Consider the following 11771-nt stretch of genomic DNA (forward strand, 5'->3'; position numbering starts at 1 on the left):
AGCAAATGTTTTGAGAATGATGATGGCAACAAATGTACAAATGTGCTTGACACAATGGATGTATGTAAGGATTGTGATAAGAATTGTATGAGCCCCCAGTAAAATGATTAAAAAAACACCCCTAAATAAGTGTACTTCATGTCTCACCCATCTGCATGCCAAACCCTGTGTTGCATACACTTTCAGTTCGAATTCGAGCACTGAACCACGGTACCACCAGGCTGCCAGAATCCATTTGAAGTGCCCCAAGTTAAACCCCAAACTGCATACAGATGGAAAATCCTTGTCCCATTGACAACTAATGACTCATTTCTATTGTCATTGAGGCAATTCTGACTCCTAGTGACTCTCTAGGACACAAACCAACCCCCCCATTGGGTTTCTGAGACTATGAATCTTTACAAAATGATATGGCTGCATCCCTCTCCTGGGTCCCAATGCCAGCATGTGGGTTGCAGCCTGTCACATACCACTGTGCCAACAGGACTCCCTACTGACCTTCAGGGTTGGTTCATAAACCAAATGGGCACTCCAAAATCAAAGTCAAAGTCAAAGTCAGACCTATGATGTAAGTCTCATAATAATGGAACATTGGTCATTTGACAACATACCTTTCATAAAGGGAGCCAGAGCCACCTTGTCCATTATCCTCCGTGTCAGGTTAGTGACTGGTGTATATGCCACCACTAATTCCGAGTCATTAAATTCACCCATAGGACCCAGGACATGAGCAGGATGTTCAGGAAATTGGGTGGCTGTGAAGCTTTCCGGGCTGAAGCACAGATACAGGCTCATAAACAAGGCCAGTGTCCATTCCTTCAGCACAAAAGAGAAAAAGGGGACCAAGTCATGATGCGTCCAGACAGTGGACCACACCACACATACCGCATGGCTTCATTTCACTCTCATGAAAGTTTGCTTCCTCATCACCCTTTGACTTTTAAGGAAGAGGACACCCATCTCAAAAACCTGCCATATTGTGATGCTATCTAAGAGTTGAGTTGATTTCAACCCTATGATCAAATTTAACACCCTGCTTACTAGGATGTCCACCCATTCTGTCCCTCTACATGTGGTTCACAGCCCCTTCTTTGAGATCCTCTTTATTTTCCTTTCTTTTGATACAAATTTTCTTCATTCAACAATTTATGCACATGCTGATTAGTGACACTGACAGCCACCCCCACAATACAATGACATACTTCTTGCTTTTTCTTAGCGTTTAGGGTTTTCATTTGGCCTTCTTTTCTATCCTTTACTGCTTGCTGAGCTTGATCCTTGGGCAAATTCTGCCCTTTGATATTATAATTCCTGTTCTAGAAAGTGCGTATCTCTTTGGTATTATTATCCACTGTAAGTTCTTTTTGTTGTTGTCAGATGCCACAGAGTTGGCTGTGACCCACTGTGACCCTAAGCACAACAGAAGGCAACACTGCAAGATCCTGTGCCAGCCTCACACGTTTGCTATTCCTGAGCCCATTGATGCACCCACTGTGTCCATCCTCACTGAGAGTCTTCCTCTTTCTCACGGCCCTTCCACTTTACCGAACATCCAAACCCATGATTACCAAGCACGAAGGAAAGGTTGAAGTTGTGAAGGATTTTGTCTTGCTTGGATCCACAATCAATGCTGATGGAAGCAGCAAAGAGATCAAAAGATGTATTGCGTTGGGTAAATCTGCTGCACAAGACCTCTTTAGAGCATTAAAGAGCAAGGCTATTATTTTGAGGGCTAAGGTGCACCTGACCCAAACCATGGTACTTTCCACTGCATTATATGAGAGGGTACACACACACACACACACACACACACACACACACACCCCAAAAAGGGAAAAACTTCCCCTTGGCAGAGATTTCTTAGTATGTATTTTTCCCTTTTGGTGAGCCTTTAGCAACTCCCTCTGAGTTAGTGCACCCAGTGACGTTGCCTGGGAAGGTTCTCTCTAGTCACAGTGCATTTTTATGTAAAAGCAGTTTCCCTTAAACCTTGTTGTTGTTTTGTTTTGTTTTTTTGTGATGGCTGATTTAAGAGAAGAGCGAGCTGCTGTGAAATTTTGTTTCCTCTTGGGGAAAAATGCTGCAGAAACTGTTGTGATGTTGAACACAGCTTACGAGGACAGTGCTATGGGAAAAACTCAAGTGTATGAGTGGTTTTCTTGTTTCAAAAAGGTGTAATGTCAACATTGATGACAAACTTCCTTCAGCATCTGTCAACTTCCCGGGTGGATGAAAACGTCAACAAAACTCCTGCGCTTGTGCCCGAGGACTGATGATGGACCATTGTGCCCGAGGACTTATGATGGACCATTGTGCCCGAGGACTGATGATGGACCATTGAAGAGATGGGGTAGTTATCTGGATGACCTTGACGGAAGATTTGGGAATGAGAAGGGTCCCTGTGAAATTTGTGTCTCAGGTTCTGACTGACCAGGAAAAAGAGTATCGTCTGGAAACAGGCCGTGCTTTGAAATAACAGCTCCAAAGTGACCCAGACTTTCCCCACCCCCCACGGTCATTGCTGGTGACAAGACATGGTTCTCTTCTTAGGACCCTGAAAGCAAACATCAATCAAGCCAGTGGAAATCACCTTGCCCACAAAAAGTTCGTCAAGTAAAATTAAAGATCAAGACGGCGATCATTTGTTTTTGTGATGTGAGGGGGATAGTGCATTTGGAGTTCATTCCACCAGGTCAGACTGTTAATCAAGCTTTCTATTTAGAGGTTCTGAGACGATAACGTAAAAGTGTGAGACAAAAAAGGGACTGGTTTGTGGCAGATGGGAGACTGGTTTTGCCACCACGACAATGCACTTGCTCATGCAACCATCTCAGTGCGCCAGTTTTTGGCAAAAAACAGTGTACCTCTCGTGCCCCATGCACCTGCCTCACTTGACCTTGCTCAATGTGACTTCTTTTTGTTCCCTCAAATAAAGAGGGACATGAAAGGACAGCAATTTGATGATGTAGGAGAGGTGAAAAACAAAACAAAACAGAACAGGGGAGGTGCTGTCAGCTATCTGAACAAATGAGTTTGAAATATACTTCCAGGAATGGAATCGCAGATGTGACAAATGGATTCAGTGTAATGGAGAGTACTTTAAAGGTGATAAGGTTGTTTTATTAAAAAAAGTTAAATACATAGCTTTGAAAAAAATGTCAATTTTGGGGGCTATCCCCTCATATGCATATGAAAGTTGGACATTGGCTAAGAAAGACTAGAAAAATGGATGTATTTGAATTGTGGTGCTGAAGAGGAATAGTGAAAGTACCACGGACTGCTAAAAGGACAAACTGATCTGTATTGCAAGAAGACCAGTGTGCTCCTGAGAGGCAAGAATGGCAAGACTTTATCTTACTTACTTGGGCCATATTTCAGGCCCTGGAGTATGGCATCCACCCTATAGGCTTGGCTATTGTTTAGCTGAGAAGTTGGGCCAGGAGTAAGTTCAATTCGAGGCATTATGGAAGGATCATATTCCTAGGGCTCCAACTCTCTTATCAGACCACTAGCCATGGGTTTTTGTTTTGCTTATTTTAGTCTCATTTCATCATTTTCTCTCCCTCCATCCAGCATCTCCTACTGTGATCCTTCAGAGCAGCCGTCACTTCTTTGAGTCCCAGGGTTATGGAGGCCGAGGTTCATGTGGTACTTGAGTTTTTTCCTGAGGCTATTTGTTCCATTATCACAGGACTGGGAATAGAATAGTATTTATCTTTATTGTTTGTAATAAATTCTGTGTTACTCCCAGTGTCTTCCTTTGCGCTGTTGCCCTCTTGTCTATTGTTTTTCTTTTGGTCTAAGTTAATATGTGTCTGCACACTCATTAGTGATTGATTTTCCTTCTCCTCCCAGTCCTGGTAACCGTCAAAGAAGCTTTCATTCTTTCAGTAAACTTTTCTTGACATTTTATAGAACTGGTCTAATGCAAGAGTTATCCTTCTGAGATTGACTAATTTCATGCAGCATAATGTTCTCCAGGCTCATTCATTTTACGAGACATTTCACAGAGTCATCATTATTATTTGATGTTGTATAGTATTCCATGAGTGCATGTAACATTATTTCCACCCTTTGGGAATAGTTCTGCTATGAGCATATGTGTGCATACATCTAATTCCATAGCAAGAAACCCTAGTAGTGGGATTGCTGGATCCTATAGTATTTTTGTATCTAAATTATAAGAGTGTCATACTGTTTTCCACACTCATTGTACCATTTTATATTCCAGCCAGCAGTGTATTAAACCTTTGATCTCTCCTCACCCTGCCAACATTTGTTATCTGACTTTTTGTTTTTAAACTTTGCTATTAATGCTGAGATGAGATGATATCTCATGGTTGTTTTGATTTGCACTTTTCTAATAACTAATGATCACAAGAATTTATACATGTGCTTGTTGGCAGTCTAAATGTCTTCTTTGGTGAAGTGTACTCTGCCCATTTTTTAATGGAATTGTTTGATGTTTTGCTGTTGAAGTGTCAAATTTTCCTATACATTTGAGTTCCTTGCCTGTTTTGTTGTGGCCGAGTTCCCCCCCTCTCCCCCCACCGCAGTGTTTATGTTCCCTTTTTGCTTTTTTTAGTGAGGTCTTTTATTTGGTTTTTAAGAGGTCCCAGCCCTCTAATTTCTCTTCTGCTGCTTGTGCATTTTCATTTACCATATATACTCGAGTATAAGCCGACCTGAATATCAGCCAAGGCACCTAATTTCACCATAAAAACTGCAATGCAAATGTGCTGAAAAGCTCAGCTTATACACGAGTGTATGCGGTATGTTTGGCAGTGTTCTTACGCCATGAAGTATCCCAGGGCCATCTGGTCTGTTCTGACTCATAGCGACCCCAAGGAGCAGAGTAAAACTCCCTAGAGTTGTTGAAGCTGAGAATCTTAATGGGAGCAGAAAGCCTACAATAGACAATATGGAGGCCACAAAGTAGGCGTCGATCAATTTTTAAAACATCAAAATACTGCAGAGCATCTTCTCAGACCACAAGACTACAAAATCAGAAATCAACAACCGAAAAATCAAGAAAAAATATGGAAACTGAATACTACCCTGTTGGAGAGTAGAAGACAAAAAAAAAATCCTTTGAATTAAGCAAGCATGGAAAGACAGCAGACCATATCCGTTGGGCCACAGCCAAAGCGGTGCCAAGAAGACAATGGATAGCACTGCATTTTGGCTTTGGGGGATTGTTTTCATATTCTTCAGCTTCAACTTGAACGTACACATGAGCAATGGATGGTCTCTTCTGCAGTCAGCCTCTGGCCTGATTTTAACCGCTGATTTTGAGCTTCTCCACCATCTCTTCCCACAAAAGAAGTCTATTTGATTTCTGTGGATTCCATCTGGGAAGTCCACATGTGTAGTCACCGTTTATGTTGTTGAGAAAAGGTAGTTGCTGTGAACAATTCATTGGTCTTGCAAAATTCGATCATGTGATCTTCACCTTCATTTATATCACCAAGACCATATTTTCGAACTACTGTTCTGTCCTCTTTATTTCCAATTCTAATTGCCCAGAATTATGAATGCATCTTGATTACATGTTTGATCAATTCCCAACTAAAGATGTTTGTAGAATTCTTCAATTTCCTCATCACTAGCTTCTGTGGTTGGTGCATAAGTTTGGATAATACTTGTATTGAGTGAATTTCCTTGAAGGTGAATAGGTATAATCCTATCACAGACACTATTGTACTTTAAGATTGATTTTGGAATATCCTTTTTGACAATGAATGCAACGCCATTTCTCTTGAATGTGCCGTTCTCAGCATAGCAAACCATATGGTTTTCTGATGAGAAACGGCCAATACTCATTCACTTCAGCTCATCATAACCTAGGATAGAAATTTTACGAGTTCCATTTCATTTTTGATATGTTCTAATTTTCCTAGATTCATACTTTGTTCATTCCAAGTTCTGACTATTAGATTTTTGCAGTTGTTTCTTCTTGAGTTATGACCCATCAGCTAATGTAGCTCTAAAAGCCCCACTCCAATGGGCTTCACTCCACTCATCTCTGTACGGTTGACTCAACTTTGAGAAAACAGCTGCCCCTTGGTCACATTTCAAGTGCCTTCCAACCCAAGGGGCCTGTCAGACAATGTTCTGTTTTCATTCCTTAGGCCTTTAATATCTGACAGTGTTTGGAAGCTGCTATGCAGATGGCTTTCGATGGCTACTTCTTCTGATGTGGGCAGCTAGTTTTTCTTCATCAGCTGTTCTTAGTCTAGAAGTTCCACTGAAACCTGTTCACTTTGGATGATCATGCTGGCATTTGAAATGTCAGTGACAGAGCTCACAGCATCACAGCAACACACAAGCCATGGCAGGACGACAGACTGATAGACTGATAGACAAGTGGTGGATCTGACTCACTGTGACCCTGTAAGGCAGGGTAGAACTATCCTTGTGGATTCAAACTGGCAACCATACAGTTAGTAGAGCACCATGGAATCCACTACAACACCAGGGCTCCTTGTGTATGGCATAGACCCCTAATAACATTACTTTTTGACTTATCCACATATTGAGCAGTGAAGGGTCATTTAGCTTTAGAGAGAGAGGGTGAGTTGGAGTAAAGATGGGAATTTGTTCACAACTGTCAAATCTTGATATTGACCATGGATGGGCTTTTTTATCCATCTTTCTACTTTTCAGGATTTAAATATATATAAATGAATACATATATAATTTATATAAAATAACTATTATATATAACTAATATCTATTATATATAACTATACATACTAATATATATAACTATATATAATTAGTACATATATGTAATAAACACATAGATAAAATATATAACGAATACACATGTAAATTATATATTAATTGCACATGTAATCAATATAAATAACACATATACATTATAACTAATATATAAACATATATTAGTTACATATATTACAAATACATATATATTACTTATAGTTCTTTAGTGAGTTTAGCATATATATATTTATATGCACATCAAACTCACTATTTAAATCCTGAAAAGTAGAGAGATTCGTAGAAAAAACTATTTACATATATATGGTTATAGTTATTTATACAAATATATAGTTATAGTTAGATATATACACATGCATATATATGTATATAGTTTATAGATCTAGTCACATAAGTATATAATATATGCTTATATATACACATAAATTTATACAGTTGTATTTATATATGGTTATACCTTCATATTGCATATTTATATTGTTATACATTCATATGTTATAAGTTATAATACATATAAGTTAGAGGGATGAGCAATATAAATGTGTCCTTCAATAGGGGAACAAGACTATTAAAACGGAACTGTTTCAGGAGCTATTACAGAGAATCGAAAAGGTGATATGAACTCTGTTGGCTACTACACAAATGCTGTTCTCTATGCTTAAACAGGGTAAGGACTCCACATGGCTCCCTAAGGCAGCCCCAGATGCACTCCACAGCAATAAACAGCAAAACTCTTTGTCCAAATGTACACAGTCATTCCCTCAACAGACTACAAATATACTGACAATCATTAATCTGGCTGCTTACACAACCTTGACAAGAGATCATCAGAAGAATTCTGTCAGTTTTTATCTTATTATTCCTGTACCACTGCTTAAAACAACGCCCGTAAAATGCCCCCATTGTATTTGGTGTTTAATGTATTTGGTGTTTAACTGTAATACAGTTTTCGCATTCAAAAATCCATTTCATCTTTCCTATTATGTGTCTTCCCCTTTTTCTCTCCCGATGCTATACTTGCCCAGGATAAATAAGAATAGCCCTGTGAGAGTCCACTGGATTAATTATTTGGGGACAAACTAGTTGTATTAAATTTACTTTACTTTTTCATGAGCTGTCATAGAAGGCTTCTTAATGCCACCTTTTGCAGTATTCTTATTCTATGATCTATCTCATACTGTGGTATTTGCAGAATATTATACTCACAACCCCAGCACGGTTACTAGAAACAAGAATCTGTTAACAACAACAACAAAGAACAGAATACCGCATTCACTAAATATAGAAAAATAAATATCGTGAACCATACCAACAAGGTCTCTGTCTTCTTTCTCCACTTTTTAAGGAAATTCTTGCACAGGAGGGCCTGAGTCTGCTGAAACACACTTATCTCTTTCTTAACCATTTTGTCTTCTTCTTTGAAAGAGAATAGAATGTAAATGCTGTAGTGAAATAACTAGAGAAAGAAGATTAAAAAAATCTAGTTTAAAAAGTCTTTGAAATTGCCTCAAGATGTTGTTTTTCCACCTACTAATTTAAAATCTTACATGACATTATAGTTGATATTCAATAGGATCCTTTCAAAGAAGACAAACTTTTTTCTTTCTTTAAATCATTCTCTTGGGGGCTCGTACAATTCTTATCACAATCCATACATACATCCATTGTGTCAAGCAGACAAACTTTTAATGAATATAAACTATCCTATTGCCTGGCTGGTATGACTGAGTTACCACAACCTAAAGTAAGTCAATCTCAACATTAGAACCCCCTGAGTGAATCAAAATGTTCATACTGTTTATAATCCACAAAACACTCAGGTTTACTTAGTTTAAAGACAAACACAAGGTGTTACTAGAATAAAACATTTCCATGCCCCTACTTTGAATGGCACACTTATTTAATACCTAGGAAACTACTGAGCAAAGGATCCCTAGGGATAGAACTGTAACCACAAGGTCAGCAGTTTGAACCCACCAGCTACTCCATGGGAGAAAGTTGAGGCTGCCTTCTCTGATGAAGATTTGCCATCTCAGAAACATGAAGGAGAAGTTCTGCTGGCCTATATAGGGCCCCTTTGCATCCACATCAACTGGACAGTAGAGGATTTTTGTGTTTTTACTCTTTTTTTTTTGATTGGGGAGAAGTGTTAACTAAAGCAGAGGGGAATAACATAATCATTCTTAGCTACTTCCTCTTCTTTAACTTTGTCAACCCTCTTTCATAGAGTAGCTATTAAGATGCATACCAGAAAAAGCCAAGTTAACTAGAGTAACTGATGTCTAGATCATCTTGTGTCAGAGTGATTCTTCTCCCTTGTTTGTGAAGAGAAATTGCAGAGGAAGCCAATTAGCACCTCCACTTTGGCTACTTTAATTCAACCCAGCAAATGCTATTGGAATACACACATTTTCATGTTCAGAAAACGTTCTGTATTTTCTACATCACACCTGCTCCGTCATTTTACAAAAGGAAAGGTAAAACTACCAAATACCAGAATGATTTCTAAATTCTAACTTGATAAAGTTGGATGTGACAGTTGTATGATGGAATCAACGTTTGTTTGAATAGCTCAGTAGGTATAGACATTTCTAATGAAAAATCAACCACGAGGAAAAGATCACATCCTAAAATCCCCAAGGATCAAAAGCTTGCAAACTATCAAAAAACATTCAGAGATGTGTCAGTTTGACAACACATTGAAAATATTTGCCCACTTTCTAAAGCCCTCTTTTCATTTAAGCTATGCATTAAAATACTATATAGCAGTATTAAGACAACCGAGTTACAAAAATTAAATCACCCATTCGGTCTCTAATATAAAATACTGGATAACTGAGAAATGTCTGACTAATACAACAAATGAATGTCAATCAAGATTTATGTCCTAAAGATCTCACACAAAATGAAAAGTGAAAAGTCCTTTACTTACCGTCAGGAAGATCAGAAAAGGAAACTGGATTCCCTGGTTGCTTTCTATCCAGGACAACAGCTAATAATCGCTCAAGGACTGCTTTGCAAATGTTTGCCTCTTTTAGAACTCTCTTTATTCAGTTTGGCTTCTGAAAACAGGCCATGGTCTCTGGGCAGAAAATCTTCCAAGCATATTTTTTGCTTGATAAGTTGTTTTGCTTTTCATGCCTCTTCTCCTTGTCCAGCTTCCCCTGCAGGGAGTGGGTAGCTGAGCATGTCACGTGGACTTGTTTATTGGTGGATTTGTTTATTGGCTCTATCATTTTGGCACACACAGAAAAGGGACTGGATTTAAAATAGGAAAGAAAAGAATCTCTTCTGGACAACTCTCGACGAGCTATACTGATTTGTCATTTGGGTGAAAGTTTAGATGGCTTTTTGCTTTCTGATCCAACAATTTAAACACATTGCATTCTGTGACATTAGCTGTAACAAAGCTCCTTCTCACCCTCCCTGGGGTCCCTGCTCTCCTTTACCCTGCTGCCTTGCCCCTTCTCGCCTTCAGAGCTTTGTGTTTGGGCAAATGCTGCCCTACGGGTTTGTTGTGAGGCGCTACTGAATGAGTACGGCCTCGGTGACCCGATGTACAACAGAATGAAATGCTTGTTGCCTGGTCTTGTTCATTCTCACCATTGTTGCTATGTTTGAGCCCATGAGGGCAGCCGATGTGTCAACCCATTTCCTGGAGCGTCTTCCGCTTTCTTGCACATTCCTCCAATTCTTTCAAGCATGATGTCCTCTTCCAAGGAATGGTCTCTTCTGATAACATGTTCAAACTACATGAAGCTAAGTCTCAAAAGACTGTCTTTTTAAGGAGCATTCTGGTTGTACTTCTTCCAAGACACATGTGTTTGTTCTAGCCGGACATGCTACTCTCCATACTGGGTCTAGTGTATTTGATTGCATTGAAGGGGGAGTGTCTGGCTGATGTTCTTATTAACTTTATCGATCTGTCTATTGTTTGGTTGAAAGCTGATGCCCGAGAGTGGGTTCGGTTTTAGATGTGAAGGGTACCTAAAGTCCACAGTCTTGGGGGTTCCACTAGTACGTCTGGTCATTGCATACTTTAAAAATTTGCTTTCCTTTTTTTCCTCCATCTCTCTGCAGGAGTCCCATTGTGACCCTGATCCGATCAGCTGATACTGGCAGCCGGGTTTCATCTAGCTGTTCTGCTCTTCTGTTACACAAGACTTTGGCTCACGGGGCTCATTAGTCCTTTTAGTTTCTCTGAGTCTGTTTTTTCCCCCATTCTTCTTTGCATCACACAAGGAGAAATCAAGAGTTGCCTCAAACAGTAGTTGCCTCTTATATGACCCCTCCTAAGCTTTCAATATCCTTTAAACTGGGCAGACCCACTCCGACTAGCAATTACCAGGTTCTCCCAAACAGGTTCGGGACCAACCAAGAGTCCCATCCTTCTCTCAACAGCACACGTGTTTCTCCCCCTCAGCAGCTGCAACCCTTCTGGGCAGAGTTTAAACCCCAACGAAACAGACACAGCTTTTCTTTTTCTTTAAAAATAAGTTAATTGGAGATAATAGACGATTTACATTTAAGGAAAGACTGCAGGGGAAAAAGTGAGTCTGGCTCTCGGAATTTTGAGCAAGGAGTCTGCCTTGGGTGTGCCAATGGTAGTAAGGCATCTATTTTAGAGCTGAACATTAATGGGACTTGTGAGCAAGCTGGTATGCTTGCTAGATGACCACCTTGGTCCACTGATTGAGTGGAAGTGGGGGGAATGAAGAGACGGGCTGAGTTTGGACCTGTTCCATTGGCAACCATTGACCTTGTCTACAGAGGCTGACGATGAGAGAGAAGAGGAAGAGTTGGCTGGTTTGAAATTGAGGGTTGATCAAATCTTGAGCCTGTGGGCATGACTTATCTCCAAGAAACTAGGGCTGATGAGACTATGTGAAGGGGCCTCCTGGTCTGAAGTACAGGGAGGTGTGTTTGAACTCCCAAGCATGTTCTTGGTATCCATTTGACCTGGCAGGTGGCTATGGCTGAATTGAGCAGGATCCACTAGACGGAAAAAAGAGATGCTGATTGTGAGC

The 11771-nt window shown here is 39.9% G+C and overlaps 1 protein-coding gene across 2 annotated transcripts in view; it reads right to left on the reverse strand.

Annotated features, from left to right (window-relative positions):
* The window catches only part of LOC123522708 (ATP-binding cassette sub-family A member 9-like), a 17481-nt gene extending 7599 nt beyond the window's left edge, over positions 1 to 9882 (reverse strand). Inside the window, exons 1-3 of one of the 2 annotated variants that reach the window (XM_045299361.1) lie at positions 9677 to 9882; positions 8054 to 8160; positions 612 to 816 (exon numbers count right to left, since the gene is read on the reverse strand). In XM_045299361.1, the coding sequence (XP_045155296.1) occupies positions 612 to 816; positions 8054 to 8149 (301 nt within the window). In that variant the 5' untranslated portion in view covers positions 8150 to 8160; positions 9677 to 9882. Of the gene's footprint in view, positions 1 to 611; positions 817 to 8053; positions 8201 to 9676 lie in introns of both variants that reach the window. The other variant, XM_045299360.1, reaches the window with a different exon arrangement.
* Between the last annotated feature and the right edge of the window lie 1889 nt (positions 9883 to 11771).

This window comes from Echinops telfairi, unplaced genomic scaffold, assembly GCF_000313985.2.
Source record: "Echinops telfairi isolate 266 unplaced genomic scaffold, ASM31398v2 ScPeMD7_7458;HRSCAF=8496, whole genome shotgun sequence".
NCBI classification, from domain to species: Eukaryota; Metazoa; Chordata; class Mammalia; order Afrosoricida; family Tenrecidae; genus Echinops; species Echinops telfairi.